Source organism: Camelus bactrianus, chromosome 12, assembly GCF_048773025.1.
Source record: "Camelus bactrianus isolate YW-2024 breed Bactrian camel chromosome 12, ASM4877302v1, whole genome shotgun sequence".
In the NCBI taxonomy this organism is placed as follows: Eukaryota; Metazoa; Chordata; class Mammalia; order Artiodactyla; family Camelidae; genus Camelus; species Camelus bactrianus.
This window is the reverse complement of record NC_133550.1, coordinates 55,762,603-55,777,900: the sequence shown is the minus strand read 5'-3', so window position 1 is coordinate 55,777,900 and position 15,298 is coordinate 55,762,603. Positions and strand designations below refer to the sequence as shown.

Below are 15,298 nucleotides of genomic sequence, written 5' to 3'. Positions count from 1 at the left end.
GCAGGGACTTTGCAAAGTCAATTACCCGTCCCTTCTCAGTCTACTTCAATCCCTACACCCAGAGCATTGAAATTCTGAAAGACACCAGGAGTATTGAAAACGTGGTGCAGGACCTCCGCAGCGATTTGAACACAGTGTGTGATGCCTTGAACAAAATGAACCAGTATCTGGGGATCTGATGCCTGGGACCAGTGTCGTTGCCAGTGTGATCTTCTGGGGGCTTAGCAGCATTTCAGTCAATGTCATTTAATGCCAATAGCTTTCTGTGTCATGGCTGGGGTAGTAAGCGTGCAATTCTGTATATTTCTACCTACTTGTAACTTACTGTGTCAGTGTGTGAAAAGACACCATAAAAAACTTGATGACAGATAACTACTCATTGTATGAAAGATCGTAATACATTTAAATGTCTTAAGTAGATTTGACATTCTTGCTCAGTGTCCTCAACCAAACCGCAGCTATTTAAAATTGGTAACAAATAGCCCTCTTATGATTCTAGCGTGTGACCTTTTCTTTTTCAGAGCTGAGCCTTTCTTCTGTGTTCATTAGATAAAATGAAAATAGCAGTGAAACTGTTTCTATTTTCGCTCGTATCAGTGTTCTCACAGCATTATTTGAGATAAACCCAGAATTGTATGAAACTTCCCATCACATTAACAAAAGATTCAGTATTCTGTTTCAAAAATTGGAAGTAGTGAACACTTTAGGGGGAATGGCTTTTAGGTTGATTATTTATACAATGTGAAAAAAAAAAAGCTTTTAGAAGTAGAATATGTAAGTTGTACTGGCTTTATAGAAACTGAGTTGTGGCATGCTTCCCAAAGTATTTTGGAAGAAAACACTTACAGAAAGGACATTAAGAACGACTGAACAGTGGGGAATAAATCTTGGGACTATGAATTTTATGCTGGAATAAAGTGAATTATCATGCTGAGGTGTTTAACCCATTTCTCCTGGAGAACAATAATATCATAGAGCTTTCAGTGATTTCAGTGATACAGAAATTGAGGCTCAGAGAGGTTAAGTAATTTGTCCAAAGTAGCACAGTTTGTCGTGCGCCAACATTGACAGCCCATTGCATCTCATTTTTGGATTGCTAAGACGTTCAGTGTGGTGTATGCATGCATTTATGTGTAGTCAGAGAAGGGAAACTAATGCTTTTCAAACCTAACCACAAAACTATCACTAAATAGGACTTGATGTTTCCTCTCACAGCCCCAGACCAAGCTGGCTCTCTGGGAGTCTTGTCTACTTGCCCAAAGTTTGAGCAAGTTTAGGCAAACAGTAGTGATACACCACGAATTTCTGGTCATCTCTGCCCTAAGAGGCAGAGTGATTTAATCAGGTGATTAAGTGAACAAATAAAAAATTGCAGAATGAGTGAATGAATTTTAGCATCTTCTGATTCCCTCAACAAATGCAACCACTGTTCTTCTAACTCTGCTTTGGCAGCACAGAATACTGGGGTGGAGGAAGGAGTGGGCAAGAAAAAGCAGAGAAGGATAAGATGACGAAATGACTTTTAAGTGAGCAATTCTAAAATATTTCCTTGAGCAATTTCCAAGGGTGTTCTTTAAATAAGAAATTACATATCATTTCGAACTAATTCATACTCTTGTATGGCCAGTTTGACTTGTACTCTTGTACGAGTCAAAAATTTTAGACTAAATATATTCAGGAAGAACATGAGACGGAGTTAAAATATTCATCAGAGAGAGGTAAAATTACAACGAATAATCAGAGGTTTGAATGTTAGTCATCTTATCTACTGAGGATCTTTCATTTCTGAAGGATTCTCAGGATGAGTTTTTGAGAAGGGATTTGGTGGACAGAATGAGAGTCATGTAGTTTAAATGCTATTTTAGGTGAAAGATTTAGTGCCTTGGAAAATTATTGGTGGTTGAGAAATGATGAGCGAGCTGAACCTGATAAAAGGATCTAGAATGATCAGTCAGTTGTAAATGTCAATTGTTTTATAAATCTATATATCCATCTTTTCTTATATCTGGCTTTGCTCGATGTAGATGACCCCAAGTAATTGGTTACTTACAAATACTAATCTAGAATAATAACCCAGAACAACGAATCCAGAAATTTCCAATAAATAACAAGAGACTAAGAACAATAATTTAGAAATTGCCAGACCTAGTTGCTGAATTTTCTCAAAGGAGAAAATTGGCTAAGAAACTCTTAACATCTGCTTTCTGTATTGTTCCCATGATTTGGTGTTGCTTTAGACATGACTAAAAAAACCCGTAAGTAGCCATCAAACTTTTCCCTTCTAGCCTTGATAGAAGGGGAGCGTCTTAGCTAAATGTACTGAAGGAAAAACTATATTTAATTGTAGACAGATTCCCTCAACAAAATTAATGTTTGAGCGATCTTTGGATTGGTTACAGCGGCATCTTCACTTTTCTTACATGTGCAAAAATCTATGTTGTTTCAAAAATAGAAGAGTTGCAAAGTGAATAGGCTTTTCTGCAGAGCTTATTTAGAGATCATACAAGGAGGAGGAATTACTTGATTCTTTTTAGATTTATTCTCCATTTGGAATAGCAGTAAGCATGGTTTTCACCATGTGAAACAATGGAATCATGGTTTTCGTTTGTTGTGAATGTTTAACATGCAAATGCCATTACGACGAATAGTGGGGAAAGTCCTGTACAATTTAATAGCCAGCATAGGAAGAAGTGTTGGCAGATGGAAATGGAAGTAGCACAACAAAATAGTCACAGCCAGCTTCTCGTCATATCCGATACCTGCTCAGTGTAACCATTTGTCTCAATTATGCCTCCTGACTTAAAGCTAAATTAAATAGATCCAAGGGCAATTATAAATTTAAAGACACTTGCTCACTGTCATCGTGCTGTGAATCACTACTTTATTTTGGCTTTGCTGCTGTCTTCTGTAATCAGCTAATCAGAAATCAACCCCAGGTTCCTAGCAAGACCAGGTTTCTTACGGATCATACTTTGCAAAAAAAAAAAACAGCCACATTAGTCCAGTTTTTTTTTTTTTCTTGAAGCATTTTTTTGTCTGTTTTGAGTTAGGGTCAGGCGTCCAGTGTATTCAGTTTATTTGGCATAATAAATTGTTTATAAATTGCATCTTTTAAGAGTAGGGAACTCTGTCCCAAGGTGATTAAACGATTTTTTTTTTTTTTACATTAGTGGTAAGGGTTGTGAAACTTGGGTGTCTGGCTTAGTCTCATTTATTTACTGTGTAATTTAGAAATGATGCTTTATGGGGATGATGTATCTGTCTTGCTTGCACATGGTAAATGGGCCTGAGCCTAATGAATGTAATGTATTGCAACATTTACCCACACGAAAAGTTCTAAAATGAAAAACAGTGTGCTTTAACGTGGAAGCAAATGGAAATACAAAGTTTCATTTTCAAATGGAGTCATGGCTCACATCATCTCATTTTCTTCATTTGAGGAGGAAAACATTAACACAAGATGTAGTTGTCCTCCAATTCATTTGATCTAATTTTCAACTTCTAGAAAATCAAGCTGCTGATGCTCACTCTCATGAACCTTGTCGTACTTATAATGAAAAAGAAAGCAGCCCATGGTTTTCTTGTGTATCTGAGGTTTGTTTGTTTGTTTTTTCCTCCCTTCAATTTCCAAAGACATTCTCTTATTTGGGGAGATGATTCTTATGCAGATTGCCACGTTCTGGGAAGAGGCAAAGGAATTAATAGTGACATACTGCTTCTTCTAGTATTTGCATGTTTTCAAAATAAACCAGTTCTGAAATATGGAATGGTGATTCTTTATGATATGACTTGAGGTCTCAAAACATTCATTCAATGGCTTAAATCATATCTGGGGCTGTATCAGGCACGGTTCTAGGCACTGAGGACATAGTGGTGAATAAGGCAGAGGAGGTTGATGCCCACTTCGAACTTACATTCTAGTAGAGATGCTATCAAGTCCAAACTCATTCTGCTCACTTCACGACAGGCCAATAAATCGGGAAATGAGGTTTTGGGGCAAGAAATAATGACTTTATTCGGAAAGCCAGCAGACCGAGAAGATGGCAGACTAACGTCCTGGAGAACCGTCTTCCCCAAGTCAGAATTCAGGCTCCTTTTATACTAAAATGGGGGTGTGGGTAGTGGTTGGTTGATTGCAGACTTCTTAGTGTCTGAATCCTTTGTTCTTGCAGCTGTCCACGTAGGTCAGGTCATGGTGTCCCTGTAAACCTTCAACAAGACAAATGTTATTTTCTATTCTGCAACTTTTTGTCTTTATATGAATAGGAAAGAGTTAGTACCCTTGAAGGTCAGAGCCTTGAGAATAGGCTGTCCTGTCTGTTTCAGGCTGTAGGCAACATTCTTTTACAAAAGATGCAGAACCGGCAGGACTAAGCCCAGGAAACAGAGCACAGGGTTAGAGCCAAAGGAACAGGTCTAATGTGGAGTCAGATTTGTTCTTTTCTATTACAGAGAGAGATACAGGCAAAGAACCAGATCGTGTGAGATTGTAGCAAATTTTATGAAGAAAATAGTTGGGAGAATATGATTAAGAGCAGTGGAGAGGAGGGTGTAAGGTTGTCAGGAAAAGCCTGTCTGAACAGATGGCATTTGATGGAGAACCATGGGATGAGAAGAAGCCAGGCATGAAGAGGGCAATGGAAAGGATGTTTCTGGAAGAGGGTGGCACCAAGACCAAAGGGTCTGCGGCAGAAATCTATGTGTTTGAGTAAGACAGATTGCCAGTGGACTGGAGTAGAAAGAAAAGATGGCAGCATGCGAGGCAACAATGAGATACTACAAGGTTCCACAGGGGTCAAGTGCACTCTAAATGCAGCGGAGTCACTGGGGGACTGTAGACAAGACCTGATTTACATTCTTAAGAGGTTACCCAAGCTGCTGTGTGGAAACGAGTTGTAGGGCGATTGGAGGGTGGGGTGAAACCAATTAGGAGACCATTGCAATACTGGGGATCTACAGAGTCAATATCTTACTGGATCATGGTGGACATTATTATTATTTATAAAATTTTTTTGAAGAGTGATTAATTTTTTTTGGAGAGGGGAGGTAATTTGGCTTATTTACTTATTTATTTTTAATGGATGTACTGGGGATTGAATCCAGGACCTCCTGCATGCTAAACATGCACTCTACCACTTGAGCTAAACACCCCCCGCTCCCGCCATGGTGGACATTATTAAATACAGTTTTAATTAGACTCACAGACATAGAGAACAAACTTATGGTTACTGGGGGTAAAAGGGGTGGGAAGGGATAAATTGGGAATTTGGAATTTGCACCTCTTGTGGAGTGATGGGAATGTTAGCTATCTTGATTGTGGTGGTGGTTTCAGGGTGTATCCATCTATCAAAATTCATTAAATTGTACATCTGAAATACGTGTAGTTTACTGTACAGGAACCATACTACAATAAAGGTGTTAAAAAATACATATGTTAGTTTTAGCAGTGAAAAATGTTCTCCTTATATGGTTTGAAACATTCAGAAAAGGCAAGAATCTTGTCAGCATTTTAATTCGGTTCATATGATCATTCACTGTCTTTCACTCCCTATATTTTTTTCAGCTTTATTGAGGTATAATTGACAAATAAAACTGTAAGATTTTTAAACTGTAAAAAAAAGTTGTAATTAAATAGTTAAGAAGGTGAGTTAGAACTGCCAGAGGAAACACCGGGGGAAGCTGGAATAAGCAGTATCTGAGTTGATTACCATTTGGCTGGAGAAGCAGACAGCCAGTGATACTGTGTTAAACTTGCCCTGGACAGCTTTTAAGGATAAAAAGCCAGGCCAGAAAGCAAATGCAAAAATTTTTCTTGTGATTCACAGATACTCACTGCATAAGCAAAATGGAGTGTGGAGAGTGGGGCATTATTGGTGAATGTTGGTGGTGCTGACATGCAGGGTAATTGAGGACAAAAAAGCTCCCTTATCTCCAAGCAAACTGAATAGTTGGGTTCACTGTCCCTCTGGCCATGTCTGTAGGATTCAGCCATAAAAATGGAAGTGAATCAGTGAAGTCTATTTCCTCTCTTCTTGCTGCCGTCCATCTCCCCAGATGTATATTTTAGGTACCCCAGAAAGGTTCATTTGCTATGATTTCTTCCTCCCTCCAAGAAGGATGGGTCTGGTGCAGCAGCTGGAAGTGTTTGTCCTTCTTTGAGAGGATCATAGTGAAGCTGATGTTCAACCCAAGGGCATCTGTTGTTATGGTGCCTGCAAACAGCATTCTCATAATCCAGTCTGGGTACAGTTTTTATAATTGAACAACAGAAATATCTGACAGATGTGGGCAGGGTAATTTGAAAGCTAGTGGCACAAAGAAATCAAGTTCATTTTCTGTTAAAATCAGATCTTATAAAAGATGCAAAGCCAGCCCTCCTTTAATAGGCTGAGCTAGAGAATATTAATCATAGGAAGGTGGTAGGAATTTCCTGGTGTCTCCTTCACTCCGGATCCCTTGCAGTCTCCTGACTTTTTAGCTTGCAAATTTTCGTGAAACTAGCAAGATGCTGATTCAGTAGGTCTATTATCCCCAAAGGTTTGCAAACCACTGAACACATCTAATGTACAGCTTGCCCAGTTTTAGCGAGCAGCTAACTTTACAGACGTTAATGAGGCCGATTATTGGCAAGTGAATTTGAAGTGAAGAGCATGTGAGGTTTGCCACTATAGTAGTTATTTGTTTATCGGGGTTGATTAAGGCAAACTTCCTTTTGATCGTTACATTGGATTGATCACCGCACGTGGCATTATGAAAGAATGAGGTCCCCCCAATCAGACAGTTACTTGGAAGGAAAAAATCTCTGCCTTGCAAGGGCGGAACACGTTCCCCTATTCATTTCAGTGTGGAAGCCTAGCCATTAAGTTGGAATAGGTCCTAATTAGCCTCCTTACAAACCTCTAAAACTTTTTGGTCTTTCCTGTTGAACAGAACTTAAAAGAAGCCTAAATCCCTCCCTTGCCCGCATATCGTCAGTATCAAAGAAAATAACTTGCAAGGTAATACTTACTGCTGAAGATGAGTGCAGACAGAGCAATCCTGATTTGAAGTGGCATTGGAAAGTATAATTTGATTCACCCAGCCAAGTGATTACTGCAAGTACAGATCATCAGCACGGCCCACTCCTGCACATTTGAATTGGTGATCAGCTGACAGCTAATTGCCAGGCTGAGTCGGCCTCTTGAGCTCCTGCCTGGGAACAGAGGGAAAAGTCACCATGACTCCTACCTAGCGTGGACGGAGGTAGCTGTTGGATGTTGGAACTATGCCTTGGAGGGTGGTTGTCACTCCGCTCACGCTGCCAGCTCTTGTTGGCCCAGCATCCATACATTTTTTTTTGTCCAGTAGCTGCACCCCCTCTTTTCTTTTGTGAACGCTCTCCTACTCTCAGTCCATGTCTGGGCTGTGGCTGACGCCACCTCCTAGTTCCAGGGCTTGGGCTTCTGACCAAGGCTTCAGTGAGCTATTTTATCCCCCTCCTGCCAAAACTCGGCCTCTGTACCCCACTTACCAAATTGAGACTCAAGGACAGAGTTTTGGATGAAGTAGAAAAGGCAGATTTATTTTTTTGCCAGGCAGAGGAGGTCACCGGTGGCTTAATGCCTCTAAGAGTGTGAGCCTCCTGGGGAGAGAAGGTAGGGAGGTTTCATAGTAAGAGTTCAAGGGGTGACACTGATTTCCATAGAGATCACATACAGGGTAACAACTTGTTACAAAGTTGACCTTGTTTTTTTAGATACAATGGCCTTGTTTCTTCTGCTGAGTATATGATGTTCCCTCTGGCTTGGGGACTCTTCTAATATCCTTGTGCCTAGAACAAAGGTGCTTAGGAAAGGGGCCTGGGGAAAAGTGCTCTAGAGAAAAACTTGTGCAGTTTAAAGTTAGACTCCTGGGCATATATCCAGAGGGAACTCTAATTTGAAAAGATACATGGACCCCAATGTTCATAGCAGTTTACAATAGCCAAGACATGGAAAGAACCTAAATTTCGATTGACAGATGACTGGATAAAGAAGTTGTGGTATTTTTATACACTAGAATACTACTCAGCCATAAAAAATATTAAAATGATGCCATTTGCAGCAACATGGACGGACCTGGAGATCATCATTCTAAGTGAAATAAGTAGAAAGAGAAAGAAAAATACCATATGCTATCACTCATGTAGAATATAAAAAAGAGACAGAAATGAACTTATTTACAAAACAGAAACAGACTCACAAGACATAGAAAACAAACTTATGGCTACCAGGGGAGAAATGGGGTGGGAAGGGATAAATTGGGAGTTCGAGATTTGCAGATTCTAACTACTATATATAAAATAAGTAAGTGTCTTCTATATAGCATAGGGAACCATCTTCAATATCTTGTAGTAACTTATGGTGAAAAAGAATATGAAAATTAATATACGTACGTACATGTATGACTGAAACATGATGCTGTACACCAGAAATTGACACAACATTGTAAACTGCCTTTACTTCAATTTAAAAAAAAAGTCAGATTGATATATAAAATGCTTCTGGCACTTTAGGCAGGCTGAGGCCTGAGACCTCTTGCTGTGGTATTTGTACAGGCTGGGACAACAGACTACAAAGAAACCATAAGGGGTTAACAATAATTGCAGACACGCGCAGTTGGGGTGAGTCATGAACAGTAAGATGCACGAACACCCACCTGCTGTCTCTGAGGTGTTGTGAGCACAACGAGGGGGACGGGCAGGTCACCTGAGCTCCCCCCTCTTTCTAGCACAATCATGGTCAGCAAAAGCATGAGAAAAGCCATTTGAACTATTACACAGTTAAGCAGTTAACAAATACCATACGGTCACTGATGACAAGAGGGTCCTGCTCGCTTACACCCCTGCCCTAAACGACTGATGTAGGGCTGGGCCATGCTCTGAGATGGGTCAATGGAGGTCAAACCCTGGACTTCCCTGGAGCTACTGGGAAAGGGGTGGGCTGCTCTCTTCTGTGACTGGAAAGTGGTGGCATGTGAATCTAGAACTTCCGGGGGCGGCCGTGTAGGGAACGGAGGGCCAAGAGTAAGAGATGGGACAATGATCTTAATTGTCGTCAAACTCGTGGATTGAGCTGTACCTGAAGCTGAGTGTATCTTTGGACTTTTATTGGCCCCTCCTCCCCTGCTGATACTTTTCCTCCACTGTCACTGGCACCAAAAAAGTGCTGATACCCAGGACAAAAGCACAAGGGGAGAGGCAGGGGATTTTGTATTTGCATTGTTCACATTTTTCCTCCTGGTGTTGGAAGTTGCACCTTCCTGAAGAAGCACTGTTCACGTCCTTTGAGCTTGGTCTGTGCCACAGAGATGGGGGGCGCCTGGACTCTCCATCCTCCGCTAGTGCTGGTGATGGTGTGACTTCTTCCCCTGAGCTGTGCCCAGCAACACTGCTGGGCAGAAGTGTTCCTGTGGGTTCCAGGTGACGACCTGAAATTCAGTCTCTGGGCCACCCATTGGTCCGTGGGAAAAGAATACCGAGACAGATTAAACTTAAGGCAACCAGATAAAACTTTTTCTGGTCCAGCTTTTTACTGTAACTAGCATTAGGAGGATATGGGTTTCAGTAGAATTGGGCACTTTTAAACTACAAGTCTCTCTCAGAGTACAGAAAAGAGAATGTGGGCTTTGAAATTAGGTAAACAATTGTACAAATTCTTTTTTTCTGCCGACAAACTGGATGATCTCTATAGACTTACTGACATTTTCAGGGCTTTCGTTTTATCTTCTGTAAAATGGGATTGAACACACCTCATTTACATAATTATCATGAAACTTAAATTTTATACATATGCCTAACCATAAAAATTACTTACCAAATGGTAATTTTTTTCTCTTCTTGTTTTTTAAATCTAAATGCCCTTAAATGTCTTGCACTTTCCCCACCCTTTTAAATGATAAAATCATCGTACTTTAATGGCCCAGAGAAGTGCTTTACCAGTGTTATGAGCCATTGTTCTTATTTCTGTGACTTTTCATACTTTTATTTGACCAGATTTTAGTAGAACTGACTGAATCTCATTGAGATGTGAATCTGTAGGCTTGTGGTCATTTGCATGATGGCCTTAAATCATTACCTGGAAAGTCAAAAGCAATGGATACTAACCGATTCAGTAACCTCAGAGATGTTTTGCATTTCTCTCTGGACATCAAAATTTATATCTATGAAATGGGAATAAAAAATATAAAAACCTGTTCAAATTAATGAAACAGTATAAAGGCTGGAACTTTCTGGAAGAACGACACTGAGCAAATTGAACTATTATTCATAGTTCACTGAGTTGTGGCAAGTTGACTCAGAGCCGTTCCACAACTGTCCATCTCAGAAAAGCTGAAGTGGAAGGCAAAGTGGTTGGTGGGTCTATGTTCCAGGCACCAGTCCAGCTACTAAAAGGCAAGCCCCACCAACCCACTCCACGTAAGAGGTTCGGCATCCCCGAGACTCCATTTCAGAGAGCAGTTGAGCTTAAGGTTGTCTCTGATGAAAATAAAATCCTGGTCAAAGGGAACAAATTACATCCATCATATAAATGCATTTTATTTGCAGAGCAGGAAAAGGAAATGCTAAGTGAAAATAGGAAATTGGAATATTATGTGTTGGGCGAGCAGTTCCTTTCATCCCTGCGGCTAATGGACTGAACAGAAAGTGAACAATTTGTTTCATGTGATAATTCACTAACTAACTGACAGGGTTTCCATTTCTGAGCCCCGTTCCACATTCAGCTGCTTGTTTTGTAGTGTACTCGTACAATCGTCTGCCTATCTATTGCATCCCATAAACAGGACGGCTGAAATGTATGTGAGGAATAGCCATAACTGCTTAAATCCTTCCTGTTAAAGGAAGGAGTGAGGGGAAGGCAATGTGGAGTGTCTCTTACTTGCCTTAAAATGACCATCTGTTTTCTTTGTGACGTCCTCTTCTCTGGAGAATTCGCTTTTGTAGAGAGATTCTAATATGGGGAGGGGAACAGTAGCTGGATTCAGTTTCACTTTGAGCTTCATTCTTGCCTCCTTTTTGGTCTTTGTTGTAAATTAAACAGCTCTGAAAGAAGTGCTGGTTCTAACGACCAGCCTAGGCACAGAGCTGCTACCCTCGTGTCCTGCCTCTGCATGAAGCTCTAGGTTAGGTGTGAGGAGAACTCACATGTGACAACCACTCTCATTTCAGTAAGGAAAATAGTCAAAGGGCGATCAACTATTAGCTTTATTTTCCATCCGTAAACATTACTTTGTTGACTTTTATTTTTGTATTGTTTGTATAATTTGGGTTCACTTGGGAGCTTCATTCCATAGGACTCATGGAACCCAAGGCAGAGATGTAGCAGACTTTCCAAAGAGACTAGAGCTGGTGACTGGAAAGACCTCCTAAGTTTCTGCCTTCACCTCTGCACGTCTGTTTCATTCCACTCTCTGGGACTCTGTTTTATTCTTCCTTTTTCTCTGCAGGTGGGATTTTTCTACTTACCCATCTGCGTGGTGGAATATGGTGACTCTAAAACTTCTCAGTTTTACATGTGATGGTTTTAGCCAAAGACCGACTCACTGCCTCTGAACTCGGATTTCAAATTCTTGGGAAAGAGTGTCTGATGGATCCAGTGTGGGTCAGCTGTTTGCTCCTGGTCAGTCGACTGTGGTCAGAAAGGAAGAGTAGGGTGGTTTAAATGTGGCTGCAGATACCCTGTTCTGTCGGTGAGAGGCAGTTCTGGGAGGAAACAGGCCAGGCAGGAATCCGAATGGTAGTCCGGATGACAACTGTTGAGCCATCTAGAACATCACTGTGCCTGATGGAGCTTGTCCTTGGATCCTAAATGGCCAGACTTGGGGTGGGCCCCCACCCCCTCTGTTTCATTTTTATCACTCTTATTTGGACTTGTCTGCCCATCTGAACGTCCCAGTTTGTGGAGTGCATGAAGTGCACTCATGCTAGTGGTAAACACCACTTTTGGTCAGTCCATTCTCCCCATCTTTCTGCTCCGGAACTGACATCATCTCACACACAGGCTGGAGAGGCCCTTGGGGGTCTCGTACAGGGAAGTGGTGGGCAGAGAGGAGGAGAGGCAGCGGGAACAGAGGCAGAGCGTCAAGGGAGAAAGAAGGGTCAGGAATGTGTGGTTTCAGGGGCGAAAGAAGAAGAGCTTTAAAGGTTGAGGAGCTGTGGACTCCAAAGGGCTGAGCTTCCAGCCCCGTCCACCCCCCAGTCCTCCAGGCATGGTTGGAGCGCTTGTGCCCTAGACTTAATCACGGGTAAAGCCAGACAGGTTCCACGCACATGGACCGTATGTTCCTACTGGTATCCCTGCCTCATTCTGAGAGTGGTCTTTCTCTTTCTTTGGTAAGTTTCTTTCTTTGATAAAAGCGAAGTAAATTTTATTGTGGCCCAGTTTCTGCCAAGATACCATCTGAAGGGCCGGCTGACACAGTGCATCGAATGCCCTTTGACTACTGAGATGACACATGTGTGAGAGGTTGTGATACCTACGATGGGAAAATTTGGATCTGCTCCCTTTTTTCTGTCTCAAACTTTTCCAGGATTTCTTTTTATCTTGGCATATTGTGACCTGTGATGATTTGTGGTAAAACTCAGAAAAATAAGGGCAGAGGGTCAAGAACCTAAGAGGTCTATGCAGTGTCAAATGCCTCCTTCAGTAGTAGAAAGAAGCTGACAGCTTCACTAATGCGTCAAAGTGTAAGCCTTTATTTTCACTAAAAATGTTGTCTTTGAATGAACGCACTCGATTTTGAACGATACTTACAGCTTCCCTCTCTTTCTTTTGAGATGTGTAATGTATTTTTAATATGAAATAGCGTTTCACCAGCTACTCATAGTTTATCACTTAGAATTACCTATCTCACTCCAGGGAAAATTAGATAACTGCACACGATTATTAATTAGCTTGTTTTGTCGGGATTAATTTAATATCCATTATTTTTTAGTACAATTACTGTACCTAAAATGAAATCAAAGAGAACATAATGGTGGATTCGTCTGAACATGACATTACCACTCCCTATTTTTCAAAGGCACACGTGCAAAAAAAATTAAAAGTGTCTCTCTTTTATTTTATAGACTAATTCTCCTGGTTCTTCTTCCTGAGTCAGGTTGAAAGCTTAAAAAACAGTCAGTATTCTTCAAATGCAGATAGATCTAGCAGACTTAGAGATTTTCTCTCCTTTATGTAATGACTTATGTTTGTTGAATGTATTCACTTAACATATTTATTGTAGTAGTTATTGAAATATTTCCATACATATGGAAAACAGTCTGAGTTTCCTCAAAAAATTAGAAATAGAACTACCATATGATCTAGCAGTCCTGCTTCTGGGACTTTTATAGTCAAAAGAATTGAAATCAGGATATCAAAGGGATATTTGCACCCCTATGTTCGTTGCAGCATTATTCACAATAGCCAAGGTATGGAAACAAACTAAATGTCCACTGATGGATGAGTGGATAAAGCAAATGTGGCGTATGCATGCAATGGAGTATTCTTCAGCATTAAAAAAGGAAGGAGATCTTGCCATATGCAACAATAGGGTTGAACCTGGAGGACTTTATGGTAAGTGAAACCATTGGCAGAAAGACAAATACTACATGATTGCACTTATATGAGGTATCTAAAATAATCAAAGTTACAGAAGCAGAGAGCAGAATGACGGTTGCCAGGGGCTGGAGGGGGAGGGGGAAATAGGAAGTAGGTCAGTGGGTTTAAGGTTTCAGTTATGTGAAGTGAACAACTTCTAAAAATCTGCTGTATAACACACTGCCTGTATTTAACAACATTGTATTGTGCACTTAAAAATTTAAGAGAGTAGATCTCAAGTTAAGTGTTCTTACCAGAAAGAAAAAAACCCCAAACAAAGGGGCATGAGGAAGCTTTTGGAGGTGACAGGTATCTTTATTACCATGATTGTGGTGATGGTTTCATAGGTATTTGCCTGTGTACAAGCTCATCAAATTATATAGATGACTGGATAAAGAAGAGGTGGTATATTTATACAATGGAGTACTATTCAGCCATAAAAACCGACAACATAACGCCATTTGCAGCAACATGGATGCTCCTGGAGAATGTCATTCTAAGTGAAGTAAGCCAGAAAGAGAAAGAAAAATACCATATGAGATTGCTCATATGTGGAATCTAAAAAAAAAAAAAAAGAAACAAAACATAAATACAAAACAGAAACAGACTCATAGACATAGAATATAAACTTGTGGCTGCCAAGGTGGCAGGGGGTGGGAAGGGACAGACTGGGATTTCAAAATGTAGAACAGATAAACAAGATTATACTGTATAGCACAGGGAAATATATATAAGATCTTATGTTAGCTCACAGAGAAAAAAATGTGACAATGAATATATATATATGTTCATGTATAACTAAAAAATTGTGCTCTACATTGGAATTTGACACAACATTGTAAAATGATGATAACTCAATAAAAAATGTTTAAAAAATTATATATATTAAGTACATGCAGTTTTTTTTTGTATCTCGATTATACCTCCATAAAGTTGTTAAAAAATAAAAATAAATAGGAAAAAAGATGGATTGGATTATATGATTTGTAATACTACTTCCAGTTACAAAATTCATTTAACATAGGACTCTGTGATATGGACCAAGATCTATAGGGCAGATTTCCCCCAGATTTTACAAAACCTATCTACCCCTCTCTCATGTGGTTACTCAAGGTCTTCAGAACTGATTAATCTGCCGGAACGTGTATCGAACACTTCTCAGGGTCCTGCCACTGTATCATATCAGTCCTTTCCCCTCTGCATCTCAGTCACTAGGTGCAGCTCCCTCTAATCACTGTCAGGAGACCCTTCCGCAGCCCGGTTTGAGCCTCAGAGGCAGACAGGTGTTCTTTCATCTCAGTCTCTTTTAAAGTTTTGCTTTCTTATCTACCCGAGTCCACAAGCAGCTCTCTCATGTTAATAGCACATTCTTTTTCTATCGCTGCTATAACCTACCATCACAAGCCCTTGGCTAAAACACCACAATCTTCTTGTCTTCGGTCCTCTGGGATGGAAGTCTGACAGCACTCTCGCTGAGCTAAAAGCGAGGTGCCCACAGGGCTGCGTCCTGTCTGGGCTCTAGGGGAGCACCTCCTCCTGTGCTTTCTCCAGCTTCCAGAGACGGCGGCGTTTGTGGCTTGTTGCCCCTTCGTCTCTCTTCAAAGCCAACAACAGCAGGTTGAAGCCTTACATGACGTCACTCTGACCACGCTTCTGTGATCACACCTGCCTCTCTGACCCTCCCACTGTTAATGGCCATC

The 15,298-nt window shown here is 40.7% G+C and overlaps 1 protein-coding gene across 1 annotated transcript in view; it reads left to right on the top strand.

Moving 5' to 3' along the window:
• TPH2 (tryptophan hydroxylase 2) overlaps positions 1 to 14,486 on the top strand; it is a 96,629-nt gene extending 82,143 nt beyond the window's left edge. The window contains exon 11 of the mRNA XM_010958860.3: positions 5 to 14,486. Within this exon, the coding sequence (XP_010957162.2) occupies positions 5 to 179 (175 nt within the window). The 3' untranslated portion in view covers positions 180 to 14,486. The remainder of the gene's footprint in view (positions 1 to 4) is intronic.
• The last annotated feature ends 812 nt before the right edge of the window (positions 14,487 to 15,298 follow it).